We start from the raw sequence: 27099 nt of genomic DNA, 5'->3' as shown, positions 1-27099 counted from the left end.
TCTACTCTGTGTTCCAGCCCAGGGCCCTGTGGATTGCAGCTGTCTATAGTGCCTCCTGTAACAGCTGCATGACAGCTACAACTCCCTGGGCTACTTCCCCATGGCCTCCAAACACCTTCTTTATCCTCACCACAGGACCTTCCTCCTGGTGTCTGATAACGCTTGTACTCCTCAGTCCTCCAGCAGCACACCCTCTCACTCTCAGCTCCTCGTGCCTCTTGCTCCCAGCTCCTCGCACACACTTCCTCTCCTCTGGCTCCTCCTTCCCTGACTGGAGTGAGCTCCTTTTTAAACCCAGGTGCCCTGATTAGCCTGCCTTGATTGGCTGCAGGTGTTCTAATCAGCCTGTCTGTCTTAATTGCTTCTAGCAGGTTCCTGATTACTCTAGTGCAGCCCCTGCTCTGGTCAATCAGGGAACAGAAAACTACAGAATCCAGTGATCAGAATATTTGCCCTCTACCCTACTGGTTTGGGTCTGTCACAATGATTCCAACTGTACTTCAGAATGATCCTCTTACCAACGTTTAACCAGTACTCTTTGGACCTGATTTTCAAATATGGGCATGCACAACTGCATGCCTAATTGGCACATGGAAGTGTTGTGATTGTGCATATAAACTCGGTGATAGAACATAAAAATGGCCTGCTAAATACCTAGCTGGCCATTTGCACATGCAAACACCAAAATGAACGTGCAATTGCAGTAACAGCACAGAATTCTTAGGCTTGCAGTTTGACATGCATTTCTGCAAATCAGACTTACTGCTTACTTGAAAGGTACCCTACTACTGTATTATCTTACTATCTCCCTATGATGGGTCAATAACTCTGACTGTTTAGTAACATATATTTTGGGGCTGATCCAAAAGCTTTTCCATTTATTTAACCGCTGCAGGATTGGGCCCTTAATCAGCAAATGCTTTGTCTAATCAAATGTCTCTAACCGCATGAAAGCTAAACGTTAAAATGCACAACCGCTCTGTTTACAAAAATAAAACCACAGCAATTACATACAGTCTCAATGTTACAAATGGCATCTGTTATTTTTCCTCAACCTCCAAACAAAAGAAAAAGAAACAGGGATCCAGTTTGCTTTCAATTAAAGCAGACATCTTATTAAGGGGTGGGGGGAAACAGCCCAATACGTTCTTAAACCGCTGAAAGGAGATCTGTAAGGCACATTCAACTATCACAGATGAAATGTTATGGGAGCAAGAGGAAAAAAGCCACGATACAATACAACCTATTTTTTGCCAATACTGTAGTATTCTTCATAAGTAGCATCATTAAATGTTTAAAAGAGTTACTCCTGTTGGTAAAGCTGTTGTCCTAAAACAATGTCTCTTCTAGCAATTTTCACCCTGAAGGCTCCTAAGAATGATTTATAAACTGATATGTAAATAGATCACTTCACTCACTACTGGAATATGGCCACCTCTGGTTGAAACGTGCCCACTTCAGTAGTTGGCAATACTAAATGCAAGCATACCCCTCTCATTTGAAAAGGCAGTTGAATGCAATTACTCAATTAGGAATAAAAAACTCAATGTTTTCAAAGGACTACACAAATATTAATGCATTCGAGTGGTCAGGACCCAGTTTTATATCTCCTCTGGAAGACTGCACCTACAGAGACAGCACTTTCTAGGACCATGCTCGCCCACTGGTTCAGCAGTGATCCAGTAGGAAAAATGCTGCCACCACCTTACCGGGATCTCACGCAAAACTAGCTTAACCAGACCATGCTTCACTTTTGAGATCTGATGGGACAGGTCATATTAGAATATATATTTAATCAGCAGAAGATATTTGGAAAAAGTGAGAGTAAGTGATGTATGATGTCTCAAAGAAAGTTATGATAACATGGGAAAAAGGGGTTCAAACTTTTCTTTTTTAAAATACTGCTCTTGTAGTGTCATGGAGGAATAAAGTCCTATTTTTGGTACTGGCTTTTCATACAAAACGTAATGGTATTTATATCCTAGGAGCATAATTAAAAGACTATTCAGCAGGATGCGTTGTTTGAAGAGAAAGTTAAAATGTGAGGTGTAATTTCACTCTAGACCAATGGGGGGAACTGTTCAGTGCAGCACCCACTTGGCAGGTAAGTAATGCCACTTCGCAATGAGAACAGGTGGAGGAAGGAAAGTGGACATTGAAGAAAAGAATGGGCTCTTTCAACGTGATTGGGGGAGTTTCCCCCTTTATTGATGAAACCTCAGTGAAGAGAAGCCCAGTCCAAGCCGGGTTCAGGATAAGTCAAGGATTGGAGGAGCTCTGCATGGAAAGGAAAGCCCTGCTCAAGGAAGCTAAGGAGGCACCAGAGAGAGTAACTTTTTCAGTAATTGTTATTACAGTAAAGTTCTGTTCAGCTTCCCAAGTGAGTGGGTGTTGCTGCATATTTCTGCCAACCCTCCTTTCTGTTCAGAGTGCAATATCCTCCCACAAATCCGATTTAGCTTTGTTACCAGAATGAACACATGCCTTCCTGTAGTTTAATCTAATGCAGTGCTAGCACACACATATTTGGGTAGCTAACCTCAAACCTGCCATTTCTGCACATCATTCTCAGGAGGAAAACAGGGACATGACGCACCAGTGCTGGCACCAAACACACTGCGACTTCTCTGCCCTTTCTCTCTCACCCGACCCATTTGCCTCTTCACCCTCCTTTTCTCTCTGCATTTGTCTCCATTCTCTCAACGTCCTATTGTTTGTAAAAGAAATGGGGCGATGTTTAGACCAGCCAAGCCACCTGAGTGCACCTGGACTAGTAGAGCACAATTGACAGGAAAGCAGGGCAGCTAGCCAGCAACACATACTTGACTTCACGAGTAAGCACGTTGAGGGAAGTGCTGTAAATTAAGTAATATTCTTTCCTGCTTAAGGACAAGTTAGACCAGGTGCTTTAGTGCCTCTGTGGGCTGCCTGTTCTGCTTTGTTTTCATTCTAGCATTTGCAATTTATCTTTCTGAAATTAGTTAGTTAAGGCTCAATTGGCAGGACTGTTTTCTAATCCAAAAGACTTTGTGGTAGAGTGTCTCCTCAGAATTCAGGCTAATGTCTGACACTACAGCACAGTATTTTGAGAGGGGATAGCATAGCCTACTTAAATGGCCAGTTTTGCTTCTGTTGAGGGAGTTTTTGTAGATAATGAAAATATTATAATACTGAAAAAAATTTGAAGGATAAGCCCTATGCTGTGATCAACATTATGTCCTGAATTTAGGTCACTTCTGATTGGCTGGAACTTGGAGATACTGAAGAATTCATGAATGCAGTCCCTATATAAACAGGAACCGGAGAGGATTCATCACCTGCATATTAGCATATAAACAGAATTATATACAGTACTGTAACTATCACTATTTACAGGGTTCAGGAAAGTGCTGAGATTTGGGGTTATGCTATGCAAAGTACAAAAACTTCTTACTTATATTACAGTAGTGCTTAGAGGTTCCAACCAAGATCAGGGCCCCATTACGCTGGGTGCTGTACCAAAACACATTGTAAGAGACAGTCTGTGCACCAAAGAGTTTACACTATAAATAGACCAGGCAGACACAGGAAAGAAAGGAAGTAGTACGCCCCCTTTCTTACACATGAGGAACTAAGTCCGAGAGATTAAACAACTGGCAGAGCTGGGAACTGAATCCAGGTCTCCTGAATCCCAGTCCAGTGCCTTAATCACAAAACCATACTTTCCTCTCATGGGTGTTTTGTTTACCAACATATCTTTAAACCTCTAAAACGGAAAGAAAGGGCGAAGTTCTGACTGGGGAGGCAGTATATGTTGGGAAACATTCCCCTCATCTTGAAAAAAGTATCTACTGTACCCAATTTCACAGAAGTAGATATCCCCTCTCCCTGACAAAGCTTTCCAGATGTGCAAAGCCACGTGACTCAGATTATCATCAAGCCACAAATGTATGAGTTTTCATTGCTAAACATACAGGGTCTCTTACATTTATATAGCACCTCTCTTCCTAGAGAATCCCAAAGTGACTCACTAACTTTAAATATGCAGAAATCTCTTCACCCAGCACAGAAATGCAGACAGCTATGAGGGGATGACACCAGCTGTTAACAGTACAGCAAGAACACTACACTGCAATTTAGGAAAGGAAAAAACATAAGTGGCTGAAATTGCAGGAAGAATTTACAGTAGATAAAACACAAATACCAAATAGGGATTTGGCCATAACTACAGGGTTACCACTACTACGCTTATTAAAGATCCCATAACACCTTTCACAAGTGCAAATGGTCAGGACCTTGCCAAAAAGCACAGTGCCCCTAGAATATTAGGCTGCAGCAGTGATTCAAAGATGATTCAAAGGAAAGAGCAGCACCTTTGGAATGACCAACATAACCTCCCGCAGCAAGTCTTGGAAATCTCACATCAAAAACAAACGAGCTTTGAGCACTCTTAGCTTCTGAATTTTGACAGGATTGGGCCCCAAAATGGTCAAACTGCAAAATAAAGAAAGTTTTTTAATTCTTACATCATGATCTAGGTTCAAGAATCTAAAAGGATTTCTTTACACCATAAGGTTAAAGGGAGATTGATACAGCCTATAATTGCTCACATAGAACTCAGTCATTAAAAATCCAGTCCTGTCAGATGCTCAGTGCCCTCAACTCCTAATACAATCGATGGCTGATCAAAAATAAGGCACTGAAGGCACTTGTCACTTGTCATGAGGTGCTCTGCACATTTAAGAAATGGGCTCTATATCTACAAACGTAATAGCATAGTTCACTTATACATCTACTACTTATTTCAAAATATGTCTGATTAAAATGGAAGCAATGTCTGAAGGGCCCTAAAAATACTTTGGTGAAAATGAAACTGAAGTACATTGCTTTAAAACATCAAACTGTGACCATATTTGTTCCTAGCAACGCAATTTCCTTTAATTATATTTCTTAATGCATCATAAGTCAATCTTCAGTAAAACTTAACTATTAAAAGATAAAACTAGTTACACTAAATGTGTTTTCAAAAATTTAAATCCAAGTTCATGTATTCACCATACTGGATTAAAAGTATTAGTAATTTGCACACAATTGAAATGGTTTGAATTAAAGCTTTACTTCTTTATATTGAAGCCCTAGTTCAGTACAGGAGCAACTGATACTTTAAGCCTTATTTTGACCTAAACTTTAAAGTAATCCAATATACATTCCTGTAAGACTATTTGTTTAAAAAGTCATAAGAAAGACACCTGTGACTGCTTATTAACAAGTATGGGCAATTGTTAACGGGAGACTCTGTAGTACTTTTGATAAACATAATCCCCATTTTTGTTTTATAGACAAGAGAAACTGTTAGTAGTACTAACATTAAAATGCCTATTAACAAATCACCGCTATCAAAAGATGACCTGCACAGCAGCCTGCAAAAGAAGCTTCCCTGTTTGCCAAGTAGGTGCCTAAAATAATTACACCGCTTCAGAAGAATCAGGTTTTGGGGGCTTCACAGGCTAACAAGCTGTTGAGCATGGAAATGTACCTATATTTAGGATGCTAAAAAAAAGTAGTATGGTAAGTTGCTGAGGCTCGATTTTATCCATTAACAGGCTTCATTCACAATTTCCAGGCCTATTTCGAGATATCCTCTTCCAGGTAGCTAGGACTTTCAGGCAGATAATGCACATCTGTATGTGTATAGGAAAAGAAGCTGCAAAAAATGCCATTAGGTTTTATAACAGGAGGAGGATGAGGCAAGAAGGAAGGGAAGAGAGGCACTGAGAAAGAAAATAAAATGTTCAAAGGCAAAAATAAATCCTTCCCTGGGTGTCATGTGGTACTTTACGAGATATCGGATTAGTACAATTTATGGGATTCACTGTGATATCAAATACTCACAAATGTTTAATAATGTTTTCAATCACTAAAGGACTGGGACATGGCAAAATAGATTTGAGGGGGACTGGTAGATATGTCTGTGGAAGTTTGCATGATGTTTGCCCACACTATGCATGGCTTAAATAGTGATATCAACACTTTTGGATAATTAAATTCATCTTTAAATAATTAAAATATTTCCAAGACAGACATATGTAATAGTCAGGGCATAGCTGTATACCATTTTTCAGATGAATGTTTAGCAAACCCAGATACAACTCTAATGCAATTAAGAGGCGTGTAAATTTCCCTATAGCAGAAATTATGCATTTACAAAGAATTCATTATCACTCATTTTTTACTGAATATCTCTTTGGGAACAGATTTACTAACATGCATATTGAATTACAGCAGTCAGAGGTGGAAAAGTCCTATTAAGGTCATCTAATCTGACCTCCTGCCAGGCAGGGTTGTTGGATGTGATTTTGAAATACTACAATGTATTCTAACGCATACTTAATGTTTTCTTTGTTTGAAGTCTCAAGAGTCACATTAAATGTAACAGGAGAGGAAACTGACACTTAAAAATTAAATTAGAAATGAAAAAGAAAAACAGAGCAATAAGATTATTTCAGTATCTCAAAAAATAAAAAGATCTGTTGTACAGACATGCATTCAATGACTTTGAAACACTTAAATGTCACAAAAACTTTGGAGTTAACTAATGCCAAAAAGTGGGTCTTGCACAGTAAAAGTAAATTAAACAACATGATAGGTTGCCATTTTATCCCTTTTTTAAAAAGTGGCATTACAAACCCAGCCTTTTATAAAACAGACATATAAGTGGATATCAAAACAATACCGGTATAGTATTTCGTATTACCAATCCCATGTCCCCAGACGGCTCTTTCTGTGCATGATTATATGTTCTACATCTTTTTGGAAGGGTCAGCATTAATTATATCACTAATTTAACCATTTTCAGTGTTAAAAGAAAGATTATATGGGTTTCAGGGCAAGTTACAAAACAAATGTAACATTTCAACAGTGCCATCTTTTGGTTACTAAGCAGAAAATGGATTTTTCTGGATTTGATCCGGGAAAAAAAAAGCAAACCTTCTAAACTATTCATGCAGCAAAGAATCTGAAGTCACATTTACTTTCATCCACACTTCTTCTCATTTGAGATGAATTAGATCATGGAATTCCCCCTCCCCTTCTTTAAAAATCAGACTGAGCCCAGTCATCCCAGAGTCATGTCCAAAATCAAGCTGTCAAGGTGAGGGGAATTCCCTGTGTCTACAATACCTAATTCACAATATATTGTGATGACAGCATGGCATGGGGATGGCGTGACATCAGTACAAATATTCTCTCTGTGTTCCAAGCATTATGCTTTCCTCTCTCCTTATCATAGTGAGCTTTCTTGTCATACAGAGACAATGTCAGTCCAAACAATAATTAAGATTTTAAAAAAGGAGTTATATCAAGCAATTTTTTAAAGGAAAATCTCACCTGTTTTGCTTTCCCCTGCAGCCTGAACACTTTGAAAGACAACAGGCCCCTCTTACTGTGAGGCAAGACCTGGGGATGATCCTCTTGCTAACAGAGACCTACTGTATGTCATTTACAACACCAGAAATACAGAAGCTACTACCAGTTTCCTTCTTGTTCCCATGATGGTTTAGCCATCAGAATTGTAACAATCAGCTGTGTAACATTCAGATATATTTTATTTCCATATTAAATGTTGCACCTGGTTTGCAAGTTCCCACTCTGAGTTTCCATGCTGCCATTATTACAAGTGGCAATGCTATTTTTAGCAAGACAGACTCCACCAGCAGGAGGCATTCCACATATGCCGCAGTCACAAAACTTAAATACTCTAAGTCATGTAATCGTAATGGAAATGGCTTCTTCTCTTGCAAACTTGCAAATGCCTGAGCTGAATGAATGTTCTTTTTTATGCCAACAACTTAGTTCACTAACTAAAAAACACCATGTTTGTCTACAGTCCAAGCAGCACGTCCTCTATGAGGGAAGGGAGAACAAAAGACTCTCAAAATCTCCTAAGAACTTCATCCTGCAGCCCTAATTATCCCAAGCAGTACTACAGGTGGGATATTAAAAAGCCCCAAAGGGAGTTAGAGCTGGTTAGGAATTTTCTGACAAAACAGATTTTCCTCAGAAAATGACAATTTGTCAAAAACAAAATATTTCACAGAAACATCAATTTCAATGAAATTCTAATGAAACACGTGCAGGGCTCTGCCACAAACTTGTCTGATTTCTTGCCAGGGTCCCCAGCTCCAGGTAGTCCTGCCATATGGACTTCCCTGGACTCAGGGACCACAGGTCTTCCAGGCTCCCTGCTCCATGGCACCTCTACTGGAGCACAGAAGCCCTGAGAACAGCAGCTGAGTCAGAAATCTGAGCTTGGGCGCCGAGGGTCAATTTTGTTTAGAAATTTTTGAAACAGTTTTAATTATTTCAAAATGAAATTTGGGGGAATTTTCCCTTCCATCAGATATTTTTAATTTTTTTACCCTTTGTTCCAAAATGAAATGAGTTTTCCCCTTTCGAATTTCCCACAGATGAGAAATGCCGACTTTTGACCAAATCTACTTGTTATTTATGCTTCTAAGCCACATAAGGGCATTTGAAAACCCCACTCTAACGATGGATGTTAGGGTTTTCTATAGGAAAATTTCATATGTAACCACTTAGCTATGCAGTCAGTTTTCACTTACAGTGAAAGTTACGGTTTATAAAGATAAACTAGATTTTTCAGTCTTTTCATACTGAAAAACAAAGATGCTAACCTTCCATTCTTTTCTCTTTTTCTACTAAACGTAGGACTGGTGAAAAGCAGCAAACTGACACCCCAGAAGACTGAAAACTCCACAGTACAATCCTGCCCATGTGCCCTATCCGTGCACTGAAACTCCACCGCTGACAACCACGGGTATGTCAACATGGCAATTAAAAACCCGCGGCTGGCACCTGCTGGCTGACTCGGGCTCATGGGCTGTTTAACTGTGGTATAGATATTCAGGCTTGAGCTGAAACCTGGCCTCTAGAACCCTGCGAGGTCGGAGGGTCCCCGAGCTTTTAATTATGTAGACATACCCCATAAATTTTGTTCACTCCCCAGTTCTTGGCCTCTCTGCTGAGACTAACAACAGTGTCAAATTAATGCCAAGTATGATATTTTTGTGACATAAACACACACTTGTTCATTAGGGAATTAACCAATTCCTATTTACGCACATCACTGAGGTCTTTATATAGTAATATACCTCTACCTCGATATAACACTGTCCTTGGGAGCCAAAAAATCTTACCACGTTCTAGGTGAAACCGTTATATCGAACTTGCTTTGATGCACCAGAGTGCGCAGCCCCGCCCCCTTGGAGCACTGCTTTACCGCGTTATATTCAAACTCGTGTTATATCGGGTGGCGTTATATCGAGGTAACGGTGTACGGTCACTACTGACTTCAGCTGGACTTGAATGGAAGAGCTAAAGGTGAAGAGCCCTGTATCCAACTGCTGCTCTCTTGAGCTACTCAGACCACTGAGATACAGACTTTGTGAAATAAATTTATTTTCTGGAGTAAATTCACTACTGTTAATTGTTACTTATAGGAGTTTTACCCTGGCTACACTGGGGTTTCTGCTGGTGCAAACACACTGATGACAGGTTGCTGCTGATGGCTAAAATAAGAGCAAATCCCCACTGGCAATAAGACCTTATCTGGTTAACTGAATGAAAGGTGACTTCAAGGGGACTACTCATTTGCTTAAAATTAAGGACATGCTTAAGTGTCTTAGTGCATGAGGACCACAGCCATCATCTGACTAAAGAGGGACAAATAACTGCGAGGAAAGTCTTGTGTGAAGTGGATACAGTAGAACCGCAGAGTTAATGAACACCAGAGTTACAAACTGACCAATCAACCACACACTCCATTTGGAACCAAGAATACACAATCAGGCAGCAGCAGAGATTTAAAAAAAGCAAATACAGTACAGTACCGTGTAAAACATAAACTACTAAAAAAATAAAGGAAAAGTTTAAAAAAACATTTGACAAGACAAGGAAACGGTTTCTGTGCTTGTTTCATTTAAATTAAGATTGTTAAAAGCAGCATTTTTCTTCTGCATGGCAAAGTTTCAAACCTGTATTAAGTCAATCTTCAGTTGTAAACTTTGGAAAGAATATTTCAGAGTTACAAACAGCCTCCATTCCCAAGGCATTCATAATGCTGAGGTTCTACTGTACTACTGAACATGTAATCAGAAAAATCAGACCCTCTTTAGCAACATATGGAAGAAGAGTTCAATCTGTCTTTGAAAACACCAGAAGGCAGCAATAAATAGCAAGACTTCTTTTTTTAAACAAGAGGCTTTCAAAAAAAATGTGAAAGTGAAAAAAAGAGTCTTGTTTTTCTCTTAAGTTTAAAGAAAGCATCAAGAGAAAATTCACCTGGGTTAGGACCTTGTATAGTGATCTGTGTACCTTGTACTGCCCAAAGCAATAAAATGAGTGAATTATAACTCCCAGAAAAAAAGGTAAGAAATTAAAACAATCTTTTTTGCATTACTGGATGCTGCTCTAGTAAAAAATAAGGTATTTTACCTATTCACATAGAGACAGAAAATCCATCTCTCCTCTGTCTGAAAGGAAATCATGATAAAAAAATGAAAATGAATGGAAAGAAGCACTGCAGTTTATTTCCAATCATGTTAAGCATATTCACCACCTCAATGGAAACGTGCAAATAACCTAGAAATTTTGAGGGGGAAATATGTCTGGTAATGTACAACATTTACTACATATTAAATGCCATTTTTCATTAAAAATGAATCAATTCTTTAGTGAGACCACATCACTATTTTTCAACTGCTGGCAAAAGTAGATAAACATATAATAGCTGTGTTTTGACAAGTAGTAGTCTGTTCACTCTCTCTCAGAAGAAGGAATATTTTCAAAAGGCTGGACTCAAGGGGACAGTGCAGGTTAGGTGGCATATTAGGTTACCGTATTAGCTAGTCACCTGGAGAACTGCACTGAAAAGCCTATCTTATGACACAAGGGCAAATGGTGAGCTCATCCTAGTCCACCCATTTGTGTAGATCTCTAAGCCATCATGTAGTGCGGCTGCATGATCAGCAATTTCTGCTCAGGAGAAGCCTAGGACTGAAGCAGCAAGAGTAACATGGACCAGAAGCTTTCTGAGGAAGCTTGTGCAGCAGCTACCTATTTGCACCTGGGTTTAACTAATGCTATTAATTCCCTATTTTTCTGAATTCACTTACTCATTTTTATTATTTTTTTGTAAGCCTCCTGGCTTACAAAAAGAGATGCTAACCGAAACCATTTCAATTACCGTATTATTACCAATATTCATAGCAAAATTGAAGTTATATATACACACAAGCACATACACAATACTGCAGTACAGCACTTCAGTTGCACAACAGTAATAATAAAAATACATATTATGGAGTACCTGTCACAGCTCCATAGTTAAGGTTGAATTGTGTACAACAATTCAAGCACTTCATTACATACAAAGAATACAGTGTGTACTCTCCAAAATTTCACCTCTTACTCTGAGTAAAAGATGAATATTCCAAAAGTTTACAAATAAATCAATGAGTGACTTAAAATTAAAATAAGGCCTTTAAGAAATTTAGCATTCTGTGTCAAAACATTTTTCTGTATCAAACCATCAGAATAATGCAGACTCTTCACGCGTCCAATCTAGTTAAAATGCACTGAAATCCTGAGCACTGGCTACATTTTTTAAAGTATTGCCAATCAATTTTGGTCCAAACCACCTTAGCTCTGCTGTGCAATGACATCATAAAGCAAAAAAGAGGGAAAATATCAAATTTGCCTTTAAAAAACCAGTTCAATCTAATCTGGGCCTGCAAACACTATTATACAGTAATCATAATTGTACAGTCATCACAATTGTTACTACAAGGAGGAATTACAATTGTTTGGTTCTGCATTTCTATACCTTAACTTGAAAGTTGATTTTTTTTAAAATCACAAATTTTGGGCCAAATTTGACTGACAATATTAATTTATTTCATTTGCATTTCATCCATTTTGTTGTTATTCTCTTTCCTTCTATATTTAAGAATTACAGCTAAACAAAGTAAACGTTCAGCCTTTACAAAGAACTAATTAATCCTAATAAAATCTCTGAAGTAGATAGGTATTTATCCCTGTTTTACAGTTAGGGAAACTGAGGTAGACACTTTAAACAAGTTGCTCAAGATCAATGGTAAAATCTCTGTTAGAGCCATGATTTGAACTCAGTTAAAACAAATAAAAGGAAGTTCTTCTTCACACAGAGCACAATCAACCTGTGGAACTCCTTGCCTGAGGAGGTTGTGAAGGCTAGGACTATAACATGGTTTAAAAAAGAACTAGATAAACTCATGGAGGTTAAATCCATTAATGGCTATTTGCCAGGATGGGTAAAGAATGGTGTCCCTAGCCTCTGTTTGTCAGAGGATGGAGATGGATGGCAGGAGAGAGATCACTTGATCGTTACCTGTTAGGTTCACTTCCTCTGGGGCACCTGGCATTGGCCACTGTCGGCAGACAGGATACTGGGCTGGATGGACCTTTGGTCTGACCCAGAATGGCTATTCTTATGTTCCTCAATCTTATCACGCACAGGCCATCAGAGCAGTAACTGACAGTGAGTAGAATTGTATTCTATTATTATTGCTGCCACTGAATTGCTGACCCACCTTGCACAAGTCACTTAGCTTCTCCCTGACACTGTTTCATCCTTTTTCTTGATGAGGTGTTGTGAGAATTCGTGTTTGTAAAGCATCCTGAGATAAAAGATACTACAGAAATCCAAAGCATTATTAAACCATTTACTGAGCTCATTGGGACTATGCACATGCTTAAATACCTCGCTGAATCTTAATCCTTGACATACTCCTGACAACAGGAGCCTAATAAAAACAATTTACTCCCTAAATTCCAAAATCCAGACAAGTGAAAAATTACAGTGCATACGTTGTTGAATTTACAGTCTTATTGAGCCCATTGGAAGGAAAGCTATATTAACATTCAGATCAAAAATATATTGTCCTCACAAATCCAAATTTTTGTTGCTGCTACTGTTTGAGGCTAGTTCACCGCACACACAGCAGATGTGATGTTTTTCTCTTCTAGATTTAAGGATAATTGTATTAAATATTATTTGGGGTGACAGGCACTTTTTTGGCTTGCCTTTTTAAAAACCAGGTTCCTGCTGTCAAGAGTTTCCTACATCAGGATTATAATCCAGAATGATTTATACAAATCTGGAAAATTTCAGTGAATGATGTATGCTTCCTTTTGCTAGAAGTTCACAAATTAGATTTTACATGTCAAATATTGAAAAGAGAAAACTGAAGGAGGTCAGTGTTTCAAATGTGACTGATTTCTTCAAAGGAAATGGGTGACATGATGCATTACTGCAATAAGACACTCATATTTCTGTTATCAATCATAGGTTTCTGGGAGGCCTTTTTTCTCTGAAAGTCATGCAAAAGTATTTTACACTGTTCCTATCGAGCCTTCCATAAAAAACACTCTTTAAAAAAAAACATTACTTTATTCCTCTCTCAATTTGCCTTGACAGCTGGATACTTCTGAAGCGAATCATTGTGCGCATTTAAAAGTTTAGTGTTTGCTCAATAGCTATAAAACAACATACAGCTGCAGAAACTATTTTTTGGAAAGAAAAATAATTCTTCTTTAACCCATCTCCAAAAACATGTTCATTTATTATACCGTATTGCATTATTTAATTGTTTGTTCCAGCTTTTAAAAATTATTTTCTATAACACATATACAAGGACAACAGTCGTATTAATAGTAAACCAAAAGGCTTTAATAGAAAAAAAATACTAATTTTCATGTGGTTGGAGGCAAAAACTAAATAATAAACTTTCAGCACTATTTCTTTTTCAACAAAATATAGTCAAACCAAATCTGAAAGGTATTGTCAAGGCTGAATCCCCACTCTGTCACCTGGAGTGCAGAAAGTGGGGGCCAGCAAGGATTCTAAAAATTAATACTTGCCACTCTGGGCTTGTATTAAACTCCCAAGATTATAGCTTTTCTCAGACCCTGAGTTGGTAAACGCTGCCACCACCTAAATGCAAAAAAAAAACAACACCCTTGGACCCAGGAAGGAGCACTTGGGAATTCCTCCCTGTGGGGTACCCTCAAGCCCTTTCAGACACACACCCCACCCCACCAGGAAGAGCTGAGAAAGAAAACAAAGGAAAATAGGTGTTGCTACCAGCTAATCAAACAACATATGCACAAACCTCTCAGGACACCAAAAATCCAATCCCGTTCTTAAAAAAGGTAAATTTTATTAAAAACAAAAAGAAAGAAAATACATCTGGAACTTAGGCTTTTGATAGATTTTAAAAGAGCAATTCCGAAAATCAAGCACTTAAACTAGTTTTCTTGGAGGTTCCTCTTAAAGGTAATAAGCAAACAAAAGCATCTGGGGTTAGTACAGAGGAATCCACAAGTCAATAAGAAATAACCCCAATTGCGTCTTTTTAGACATTCCCTAATTTTTTTACATATCCGAGGCTCCAGATAAGTAGGTTCCAGGTATGAATTGATAATCTATAAGCATACTTGGCTTAAAGCTTCTTACAGCATTACTGCTCCGTGTCCCTGAAGCCCAGAGAACAACAGACAAAAGGAAAGTTTCTTTCCCAATTTTAAAAAGTTCTACCTTCCCATTGGCTCTTTTGGTCAGGTGCCCACTCCTTTTCTTTAACTGTGGGTAAAGCAAGCAGAGAACAGACCAGGAGGGATTTTACAACTAACTGGCTGGCTGGGTGTCCATCAAAGGGAGCTACCACCGCCCCTCCAACCCCCCATGTATCACAGGTATTGTGGGGAAGCTTGCATTGCTGTTTCGCATGCTCTGGAAAAAGAACGGGCTTCAGTTTTAAATACTGCTGACCTAGAACCTTGTACAGGAATGAAATTCCTTTTCAAGTAAAATATATAACAAGTCTGATTTGGATTAAATTGTGATAAACACTACCATTTGTATTGCTGCTTAACCTCTGATTTATAGGCATATGCCTCAAACACTGCAAAGCTGTAACAATTCTGCAGCAGCAACACAGACAGCTACAAACTTATGGTTCAATCCTGCAAACACACTTGCTCACATGGGTAAAGCTACGGAGTTCGTGTGCGTAAGTGTGGACAACACTGGGCCCTTACGCTCCTCCTGGAAACAGTCCAAATAACACAGAGAGGCAGAACAATCTGAGATCTAGTGTGACAACTCTAGTGGTAACCATCACTGACTGCCATTTTTGTCATCAAATTAGCCTAAAAGTGAACTTCAAGTGATAATTCTGCTGAAAAGTAACAGAGAAAAATGCCTGATCAGAACTTCCACTATTGGACATGGGTACGGACCACTTCACTGAAAGGGATTCTTGCAGGGTACACAGGCTTTAGAAAATGTTTTTTAAAAACAATTATAAACCAAACTCAAACCTCCGCTTAAAATGTGGAATACGACCAGAATCAAAAATACCTCTAAAGCCACAATGAACTTTTAAGGCGCTCCCTGTGTTTGTTTCTGTATCATAGCAGGGTGTTTTGAATCATTCTGCAATTGAGGCCAATTATTACATGAAGATGCACTCTTAATGAAGTCAACAGAGTGGCATGGGCTGTATGTCAATTGAGGATTTGGACCTTGGTGTTTATATTGCAGTTCTACATTTAAATAGCTCTACATTAACTCTTATGTACCTTTAAATTTAACGATGCTACATTCTGCACTTACCGAGTGGAAGGAGTACTGCATATGAAACTTGGATTTGGTTGTTACCAAATCTTGCCACAATATTATTTAATTTAATCATGAGAAGGCTTCAGCAGCTTTTCTTTCCACTTCTCACCTTAGTAGCTGTACCTGTAGAGCAGATAACTCCTTCCTTTGGAGGAGTCTAAGTGTAGCCTGCCGAATATCAGAAGAGAATAACCAACTTCTGTCATTTGAACATGGAGCATCCAGCAGTACCTGTACAGCCAATGAGTAAAAGAATGAACAAAAGTTTTAACTGTAAAGAAGTTAACTATCTGTGCAATGCACCTGATTGGAAAGTATTGGAAAATAATTTCTGTAGAAATTTAAAGCATCATTTTTTGCTTTTTAGATGCATGAAAAAAAACAATTTAAAATGTTTTACTGTTTTTGTGCATTTCCCAGAAACCCCCCACCCTAATTACTGCACCATGAATACCATCAATATTATTATAATTCTCATCCATTTGAATAACTCCCACCCTTGATCTCTTGCTTATTCACCTATTTAAATGTTAGAGTACTAACTGCTGTGTATTATTCATAATTCAGTGGGATGAGTCAATAAGCAACATCATGTAACGTATGCACAAAGTCTCAGTTCAAGATTAAAGTATGCAGAAAACATGTGGTCAGCTCAGTAGACTCTTCCCAGACAAATCAGAAGGACTATCAAATGGAGAATAAGTTTTAACATTAAAATAAAAAGTTTCATCTTCACTTCATGAGCATTTCACAGGATATGGTCAAATAGCTACAGACCAGGTCAGGTTACAGTAGGAAGGGAAGGAGGAGAACAATAAAAGTATCACTTTAATTCCATCAGCTTGGCAATACATAATGGTGCTACCTTGTCATACAATTCAGGATGGAGGTCTCCAATCTGTCTCCCATCCAGTTCAGAGAGAGTAATTAAATTCATCAGGGGCTCTGGGATGAAGGATTCTAGTGTCTGTTTCAACCACTTTGATCTCAGACTATCATACTCATTACAGTGAAGATGACCTAAACACAAATTACTTAGAATCAGTGCTCTTACATTTCTATAAATATTAGAAGTTACAATTACAGACATTTCAGTATTTCCCTGGGATTGTCAGAGATTATAATGTATGTGCTTATGTTACTGCACATTTTACAATTCTAATGGATTTTTATAAACCCTAATAAAATGTCACAATGCTCCTAAAAGATGATCCATAAATATTTAGTAATAAATACCTACAGAGTGAAAAACTTTCACAGTAAAACAAACTTAAAACGGTAACCCATATTCAAGGAGCAGTGGTATGAGTATTTTTCTGAGATCTTTCTACTGCTATAAGGATAATGTACATGTCATTTTTTAATTCATCACAAGCTTGGTCTTCATCTTATGTTCCCAAAGCATTTCAATTCCTCACCTAACAGAGGCTGTAACCTACTAGTATTGACATAAACACACTTGCTCTTTTTATTTTTAGCACTATACCCATGACAATTACCCATTTAGATTAAACCTTGCTATGTACAGGCATTGGTCCAAGCAACAGCATCTCATTTTCCTCCTGCTCTTGCCCTTAGATACTCAATACTCCCTGTCAAGACTTTTCCCCCCACTTTGAACTTTAGAGGACAAATGTGGGGACCTGCATGAACACTTCTAAGCTGAATTACTAGCTTAGATCTGGTAACACTGCCACCAGCCAGAAATTTCAGTGTCTGGCGCACTCCCTGTCCCCCTCAAACTCTCCCCTCCCTGGGTTGCCTTGGGAGGCTTCACCAATTCCCTGGTGAACACAGATCCAAACCCCTTGGATCTTAAACCAAGGAGGAATTAACCATCCCCTCTCCTTTTCCCCTACCAATCCCTGGTGAGTCCAGATCCAATCCCCTTGGATCTTAAAACAAGGAAAAATCAATCAGGTTCTTAAAAAAAAAAAAAAGCTTTTAATTAAAGAAAGAAAACGTAAAAATCGTCTCTGTAAAATCAGGATGGAAAATACTTTACAGGGTACTCAGATTCAAAGAGCTCAGAGGAAACTCCCTCTAGCCTTAGGTTCAAAGTTACAGCAAACAGAGGTAAAAATCCTTCCAGCAAAAAGAAACATTTACAAGTTGAGAAAACAAACATAAGACTAACATGCCTTGCCTGGCTGATTACTTACAAGTTTGAAACATGACAGACTGATTCAGAAAGATTTGAAGAGCCTGGATGAACGTTTGGTCCCTCTTAGTCTCAGGAGCGAACACCACCACAAAAAAGCACAAAGAAAAAGACTTCCCTCTACCAAGATTTGAAAGTATCTTGTCCCCCTATTGGTCCTCTGGTCAGGTGTCAGCCAGGTTTACTGAGCTTTTTAACCCTTTACAGGTAAAAGAGACATTAACTCTTAACTATCTGTTTATGACACTCCCATTCATTTTCCTTGCCTTTAGGACCTCCTGACACCACAAGAACCATAGCGGGCTGTGTATATGACCTATGTATACCATAACAGTCACTCTCTTTTGGTTGAAATCATCCTCCTAAAGCTTATTCATTTCCTTTGCCAACAATTTGATCCCCTCACAGCTAAGGTGTAGAACAACCCCCTGGCACAGGTACTCCCTTCTCCAAAGATTCTCACTCTGCTTAATGAACCTGGGCCCATCCCTTTTATGCACCATCTACACATCCTGAGGTTGCTTTATGTTCTTGTCTAGCCAACTCTGTGCAATTAACATATCGTATTATCACAAAGGTGTAAAAATATTTGACACTTGGAAAAAGCTTGTTTTCTTGTGCTAAGAACTCTGTGATTAATTTACAGTTACAGTAACATGCTTGGCAGCAGTACACGATACATGGAGTGCATTCTAGAGAGGAAGAAAAAGCAGTACCACTCAGTTTATGGTTTTTTAATCTGCTTTAATATGAAGCCAATTTACATATTAACATGTCCAGATTTTTGTCCTCACTAATACTAGGACAAACTGACTCTACTCAGTACAGTGTCCCCTTTAAACTGAATTTTAATATCATGACAGACACAAACATGCCTTCAAATAACTTTGATAACTGCATCTGGAACCTGATTTCTGTATTTTAATTGCATAACAATAAAATACATTACCTGGCCAAGCACACTGCAGCATAGCTATTGATTTACCGCCTGGAGCAGCACACATATCCAAAACCCTTTCCCCATCCTTTATTTCCAATGCCAGCACTGACAGAAGGGAAGCAGCATTCAGCAGATAATACTCCTTGAGCTTACCGATCTGGTGTTTTTGTGCAGGGAATCTCCCAGGAGTTCTACTAATGTAACATTTTAATGATCCTGGGAGATAGGGTAAGGTTTCCTGAAAGAGAATACGATACCCCTTCAAATGCAAGTTGTTCTCCAGTTCAGAGGAATAGCTGAATTTATTAAGCAGAACAGCATATTGCCAGCACAATGGTGATGTGAGCACCTCCCTGGAGGTTTAAAAAGGAAAAACAAATAAGAGTTATATTTAATAAGTGGCAGTTACAGTTAAGTCTCCATAATGTAGCAAGCCATTCATCTCAAGGAATTAAAGCAAACACCACCGCTAGGTTTTGCGCTCGCCCAGTTATGATATTTTAAGTGTATTCTAGTGGTTTGAGTCCGTTTCCACAGGTTAATTATGAATTATGTAATAGAGTATTTTCTTCTATAGTTTTAAATGTGTTACTTTTCAATTTCATGAAATATCCCTTTGTTCTCGTGTCAAGAGAAAGGGTAAGATGGAACACTTGGTTCACCTCCACTATTTTTATATACAGGAACTCAGGAGCATACAAACATACAGAAGCTGTGAACTCATTTGTAAAAAAGAGAGAAACAAACAAAAAAAAAAAATGCTGCTCCCAATTAATCTTTCACCTTGCTCTTTCAAATCAACCCTTCATGTATTCTTCAATAATCATTATATAATACTGTGATTCTCAGAAATAAAAGGTATTTTACTGCATAGTAAAACTTATCACATGGTAAATGGTCTCTGTGAATTTTCATGTCTGAAATCGGGGGCTGGGGGAGGAAGAGGAGTTTAACGTGTTTGGTTTTCTTTGAAAAAGATAACAGTATTTGCTGATTTGGAATCCCTTTTTGCAGTCTTTGAAAAAATAAACCCAACAGGGCTTTGTTAGCATTTACATTTTGGGAGATGTAAGTCACACCATGGGCTGATCTGACTGATACTGACTAACTGAATCCATAAAACTAAAAAGTGACTCCAAGAGCAGATCAAATGGGCACCAAAATAAACACACTTAATCCAACAGCCATTAAAATCTTCTTTGAAGAAGCTTTCGGAAAATAAACAAGCAAACAAAACAAAAAATAAACATTACAGATGGTCTTTTAATACTAGGGAAAGTTACCAAACAAATCAGATTCAAATCTGTTTGTTTATTAGGTTCCCCAATATTCTTTGAAACAGTTAGAAAACAATTCAGAAGGATCTGTGTTTTAACAATTTGACTAGCCAATGAGGACAGAGAGTTTGAAGTGTTTGAAAATGAAATGTTTGATAATAGGGTCCGACTTACTCTAAAATATTTTGCAGCTCTATCTCATCATAGTTTGGTCCTGCCCACACGCTACTAGAAAATTATCTAATGGGAACTATTACCATCCTGCCAATTTAGAAAATAATGTTCTCCAACTCTAAGGGGCAGATCTTCAGTTGTGTAAACTGAGAAAGCTCTCTTGAAATATCTTGGAGATGTCACGTAATTTCTGTGTGACTCCGTTTCCCCGTTTGTAAGATAGGGATAATGATCTCACCAACGATGTAGCAGGAGAAGAAGCTGAATAGTGAGAGAATGTTATTGTAATCAAGCAGAGCTTAGAAAAGTACCCAGGGAAATAAATACACCTCTACCCCAATATAATATGAATTCGGATATAACATGGTAAAGCAGTGCTCTGGGGGGACGCGCTCCACGGATCAAAGCAAATTCACCTATAACACAGTAAGATTTTTTGGCTCCCGAGGACAGTGTTATATCGGGGTAGAGGTGTACAATTAATGGTAAATCAAGCTACTGTTTGTTCTGTAAATGAAGTGATTTCTCCTTTATACTGTGAATACTTCTGAAGTTCATTTGATCTGTTTTTGGTTACTGTCTCTGATATAATTATTGTTTCCTCATTTTTCAATAAATGGCTACAGGAAATATAAAATATGAAACTCACTGATGCACCTCCCCTCCTTTAACCCTAAAGGCTTTTCATAGGCCAAATCCCAGTGCTATTGGAGTCAAAACAAAAATCCCATTGACTTCAGCCAGACCATAATTTGGCCCTAAGTATTGTGAGGAAGAAAGAACAGAAAGAAGAAAGGAAATCAGGAGGGAGGAGGAGAAACGGAAAAAATATGTTTCTCTTTACTTATCGTGGAATGTTACAGAGACTAAGGATTTGTTTGTCTTATTTTTCTTAAAACTGGCTGTATTCACAATTGTTTTGCTTTTTTGACATTATTCAGACATGTTAAAACCCCTAAAAATAAAAATAATAAAAGCTATTTTGTTATGAAACATTCCCTCATTTTAACTGTTTTTCCAGTTTGTAAGTCTGTCTTGAAGATCATCATGGCACTCACTGATGAAGCAATTCAAGGCTATGACTAATACTTAGCTTTCAGCTCATAACATTGTCTCTTTTTCTTTCCACAACTAAGTGGAAACTGAGTGAGTTACAGTTATGGAGAAGACATCCAGCCTTTATATTTTCAATTCCTTGAGGGGTCTGTCCAAGTGGGATAATGTCCCATCAAGAATGAAAAGATAAGATTCCATATGTTAATAAAAGAGTCATGTCACCTAAACTGTGTCTCTACATCAGGCAACGTGATCTTTCCTGCACATTCCCTCATTTCCCAGATGCTTAACTGGAATTATTGAAGACAGTGCTCATCTGTCATTCCTGTTATCTTAGTTTATCCGTAAAATAATCAAAAGCACAATGTCCAGTTTGTATGAATTCTATACAGTTCTTTGCAGTTATTTTATGGGGTAATGAAAAGAGAAAAAATAACCTGACTGTGCTCCATGCCTCTCCCAGCTCCTGCGTGTATTGCTTCTCAAAGTGATCCAGAACAACTTGGCAGATCTGTTTTTGAGGCTTCCCTTCTGATTTCACCTGAGAGAGAGGGGGGCAAAAGTCGCCATGAAAAACTATTAGCCAAAGATTGCAGTACATCAGATTTTAAAGACATGCGTTTGGATTAATGACATTAAGGTGCTCGGGTATCCCACTGATGGGCATAGTATACATGTTTTCGGGGCTGGCAACAGGAAATTTGGAGACCTCTGTAAAATAAGATGTGTGAATACTATCTCTCCTGACCTGTGAGCAAATCATCCAAACTGTATGCTCATGATGCTCCCTCCTTGTGACTACTAAATACATTAAAAGGATCCTGGGCCACCAACATACCAGGAGCAAAATAAACAAACCATCATTAAGGAGATTATAGCCCTAGAAAATTAGCGAGTCTGCAAAGGAATCCCTCTCAATGTATCTAACTAAAAGATAGAAGTTAAAGTGTATCCTTCTGCAAGTCATATGGAATCCTATCCCGCTTTGAAGAGTTATAGCAACTGCTTTCTTCTGGGAGTGAATAAGAACGATAGAATTAATTCAACTGTATGTTTTGTTTGTTTTACTTACATACACAAAGGAAATTCCTAGCAATATTTAGGGACTAATTCTGCAGAAACAATCCACTGAGACAGATATTTGGGCTTCTATACCAGATTAAGTTATTTAAAGAAGATCTGCAAAGGAAAACACTGGGTTTGTGCTCTTTTTTGCTTTTTTGGGTAATTCTGTGCCAAAACGATAAAAATTCTGCATATTTTATTCATGAATAAATGTGGAGGTTCCAGCATGGCAGTGAAGAGCACAGGCCACTGGCTGCATGAAGGTGGGTGACCACCCTGCAGCCCTCGCCCTCCAAGACACGGACTCGGAGGTGAGACTGCACCGAACCCTGACATAGTGCAAGAGCTGGGCCTGCCCCAGAAGCACCTGGGGCCCTGTCCCTCTGCACCAGGTGCACCAAGGTAGCAAGCGAGAGGGACAGAATCTCACACGCATGCCCAGCCCTGGCCCCCGATCCAAGTATGGGGCAGGCAGGCTCAGCCTAGCAGGAACCAAGTGTGGAGGAGCTTAGTGTGTGGGGGGGTATCCAAGTGTGGGGTGAGATGGTTCTGTGTGGGGTAATCTAGATGTGGGTGGCTCATTGGGGGGTGGGGGAGGTGGCAAGATCAGGATGCACAGTAGAGTTGCCAACCCTCCAGGACTGTCCTGCAGTCTGCAGGAATTAAAAGATTAATCTTTAATTAAAAATTATGTCCTGTGATGAAACCTCCTAGAATACAGCCAACCAAAATTGGCAACCCTAATGCACAGGAACTCATCGTGGGGTTCTGGGTGCATGGGGCAATGGGACTCTGCAGGGGGGTCGAAGAAAAGGTGGCTGGGGCTCAGCAGGGGAGGTCTGTTGGGAAGGGGCTCAGTACGGGGTCCAGGTGCTGGAGGTTCGGGTGCAGCTGGGTGGGGCTCAATGGGGTGGGGGTTCAGGTGTGGGATGCTTGTTGGGGTGGGCCAGGTGCAGGAGAGTGGGACTTGTCGGGATGGGGGCTCAGGTTCAGGGGGCTCAGCGGGGAATGGTCTGGGTGAAGTGCTGGGGGTCTGGATGCAGGGAGGAAGGGCTTGACAGGGCTCTGGATGCAGGGGTTTGGGCTCAGCGGGGGTGGGGTGGGGTGGGGACAGGCCGGGGGCAGAGCAGGTCCGGGAGCATGGGGTTTGGCTAGATGGAGTATGTGGCTGGGGGACTTGGTGGGGGGATTCTGGATGTGAGGGGTTGAGGTTTGTTGTGGGGGTCTGGGTATGCAGGGGTCCAGATGCATGGGGGTTGGGCAGATGGGAGAGCAGATCCCCATACAGTGACTCCTCCCCCTGCAGTTTAGGAGCGATGGGGGCAGGAAGCGGGGGAGGGGGTATACGGAGCTTCCTGCAGCTGGGGGAGGTTTCCTCGGCCACTCCTTGCAGGGGAAGAGAAAGTCCCATCCTACCATGCCCCCAGCCCAGCTGAGACAAGTAGATGAGCCCTTCTCTGCAGTGATTTACCTCTACACGGGTTGGTCCAGGGGCATGAAACTAGATGCCCACACTGCTGGGGGGACGGGGTGCGTGAGCACTCTTACAGCTTCCCTTTGCTTCCCCAGCATTTTTATGTGGGGAAGCAAAGAAATGTGCCAGGGACATGAATTCTAGTGCAGAATTCCCCCCCCCACCCCCCCGAAGTATTCTTTAGGCTATATAAAGAGGTGGACTAAAAGGTTGGAAGGAAAAGTGCTTTTAAAAGAGGAAGGATTGGTGGAATTCTTTGTTTTTTTAAAATAGGTCTTGTGTTCCATTTCACTTGGAAGACTACAGATGACTGGAGAACTAGTTGGATTAGTAAATTAAACCTATGATGGCAGTGATGCTTGAGCAATTGAAAGGAGAAGGGATTTTTAGACAGCTTGTTTATAATGTTGCTTTTGTTTGTGGACCTTCATTAAGCATGTGTGCTAACAAAAACATCTAACACGTAATTAGGAGGAAAAATCTCTTGGCCAAAGTGTCAATACTCCTGCGCCTTCAATTAACAGATATGAAAACTTCTCTTTCCAGTTCTGCAGCTCAGCAAGGAGACCTCCAGCAAAAAGCGAGAAAGCAAAACTTGATACTTCTAAGGCATAAAAAAAGCCAAGAAAATAAACTGAAGAAAAAAATTCATTTTTTCCAGGTCTTCTTCATATCTCATAAAGATACAAAAATAAAAATCAGCACCAACATATTCTTTTTCCGGCCTCCCCTCCCCGCACACACTTTGTAGATCATCTTTAAGTGGGAAAAGTGACAGAACCATGGAACCACCCTAACCAAATTTTTCAGATTATTATTATTTTACAGAGAAAGATATTGGGGCTGCACATGCATCACTGAAAATATAATCTGAAGTTAACAAATATAGCTGAGAACATAATTAGGCCAGCAGAATCTCTATCACTGGTGATAATACAAAAGAGCAGAGTGTGAGTGTCAGGCTATTTATCGACACTAGAAAGGGTTTTACTTGTTTCCAGTAATGATGCAATTATATTTTTATGGGAAAACCGTTACAGATTTTTCTTCCACAGAACATAAAGTACCTATGTGGGACTGGCATGTCGGGAGAAAAAATTACTTGCATATTAAGTCTTATTTAAAATCAGGGTGGCATACTGCATATGGTTATGCTCAAATAAATTTGTTAGTCTCTAAGGTGCCACAAGTACTCTTGTTCTTTTTGCGGCTACAGACTACCACAGCTGCTACTCTGAAACCATTTTTATTATGTCACTTTTCAGGGTAGAAATGTACTTATAAGTACCCAATGAAAACCAAGCATAGGAGCCCTGAAGTACTGAACAAGGAGAATAAAAACACAATCATTTATAATAACTGGCTACCGTTTGCAAATCTTTGTACCCAGTGGGTTGGATTAGATTTTAGATGCTATAATTTAGGACCAAATTGCAGGTAGAGAGAAGTGCCCTGATACCCACAGGAGCTGGGATACACCTACTGTATTTCTTAACCTGCTAGTTCTGTGGTGTTAGAGCTTAAGGCCCCAGTCCTGCATGTGGGTGGACCACAGGGCCTACACAGTGCCTCTGAAGTCAATGTGTGTCTGTCCACAGGGTGCTCTATGCAGATATGGGACCCACAATATCAGAGCTGATTGGAATATTTTTGACAGCACACAGAAGTTTAGATGACAAAAACCTGTCAAGACCACCTTTTCTATTTTCTGGCCAACTATTAAAAATGGAAGGGGAGTGGGGGTGGATTGAGAGAGAGAATAAAGCCAGATGACTTCTGTTTGTATTAATCTAATACTTATAGGCATTATCAAAGTAAAAATAAACAAAAATTACACATAAAAATAGAACCTAGAAGGATAACTAATATCTTACATTTAAAAAGTCCACAAATGAGTAGTTTACTTTCACTGCTTCTGCTGTTTTTTTAATCTTCTTACACTTCTCAGTACTGCCAACCCCAAGCATTCAAAAATCTACTCCTGAGGAAATTCTGCGGGCCTGCTCCATACTGGGTCAGACCAAAGGTCCATCTAGCCCAGTATTCTGGCTTTCGACAGTGGCCAATGCCAGGTGCCCCAGAGGCAATGAACAGAACAGGTAATCATCAAGTGATCCACCCCTGTCGCCCATTCCCAGCTTCTGGCAAACAGAGGCTAGGGACACCATCCTGCCCATTCTGGCTAATAGCCATTGATGGACCTATCCTCCATGAATGTATCTATTTCTTTTTCGAACACAGTTATAATCTTGGCCTTCACAACATCCTCTGGCAAAGAGTTCCACAGGTTGACTGTGTATTGTGTGAAAAAATACTTTCTTTTGTTTGATTTAAACCTGCTGCCTATTAATTTCATTTGGTGACCCTAGTTTTTGTGTTACGAGGAGTAAATAACACTTCCTTATTTACTTTCTCCACACCAGTCATGATTTTATAGATCTCTATTGTATCACCCATCATCTCTTTTCCAAGCTGAAAAGTCCGAGTCTTATTAATCGCTCCTCATATGGAAGCCATACCTCTCATTTTTGCTGCTCTTTTCTGAACCTTTTCCAATTCCAATATATCTTTTTTGAGAGGGGGAGACCACATCTGCACACAGTATTCAAGACGTGGGCATACCATGGATTTATATAGAGGCAATATGATATTTTCTGTCTTATTATCTATCCCTTTCTTAATGATTCCCAATGTTCTGTTCGCTTTTTTGACTGTCACTGCACATTGAGTGGGTGTTTTCAGAGAACTATCCACAATGACTAAGATCTCTCTCTTGAGTGGTAACAGCTAATTTAGGGGCTGGGGGGAAGAGGCAGTGGGGAAGGAAGAGGGAGTGGAATAGAGCAGGGAGGGAAATGTGGGAGTGAGGGGAAAGGGATGGGAAGGTGATAGGGGCATCTCAGGGGGAAGCAGGAGCCCAGCATGCTGCGTCCCCTTGGCAGCACCTGGGGCTCCACTGTTAAGAAGGCCCATCGAACCCTCACCCTGACAAACCCTACCTCCCTATACAGGACCCCCCCACACAATGGGCTCCCCTCCTCCAATCCCCTCCCCACTGAGCCCCAGCCAGCTACACCTGGACCCCCACCCAATCAAACCCCACTTCCCCAGCACCCAGACCCTGCCGCAGAGCCCCATCTCCCCACACACCCCATGCTGAGCCCCCACCAGCTGCAGCTGAACGCCCCACCCAATCACACCCCACTCTTCTAGCACTCAGACCACCCAGCCCCC

The 27099-nt window shown here is 39.8% G+C and overlaps 2 protein-coding genes across 2 annotated transcripts in view; one reads left to right on the top strand and one right to left on the bottom strand.

Moving 5' to 3' along the window:
- Nucleotides 1-27099, top strand: part of PROS1 (protein S) — a 490278-nt gene that overhangs the window by 284704 nt on the left and 178475 nt on the right. The window lies entirely within an intron of this gene.
- Nucleotides 1-27099, bottom strand: part of NSUN3 (NOP2/Sun RNA methyltransferase 3) — a 30422-nt gene that overhangs the window by 1470 nt on the left and 1853 nt on the right. Inside the window, exons 2-5 of the mRNA XM_050960708.1 lie at nt 21764-21867; nt 18829-19172; nt 16584-16738; nt 15828-15949 (exon numbers count right to left, since the gene is read on the bottom strand). Of these exons, the coding sequence (XP_050816665.1) occupies nt 15828-15949; nt 16584-16738; nt 18829-19172; nt 21764-21867 (725 nt within the window). The remainder of the gene's footprint in view (nt 1-15827; nt 15950-16583; nt 16739-18828; nt 19173-21763; nt 21868-27099) is intronic.

The sequence above is a fragment of the Gopherus flavomarginatus genome, chromosome 1 (genome assembly GCF_025201925.1).
Source record: "Gopherus flavomarginatus isolate rGopFla2 chromosome 1, rGopFla2.mat.asm, whole genome shotgun sequence".
Classification (NCBI taxonomy): Eukaryota; Metazoa; Chordata; order Testudines; family Testudinidae; genus Gopherus; species Gopherus flavomarginatus.
This window is presented reverse-complemented; position numbering and strand designations above follow the sequence as displayed.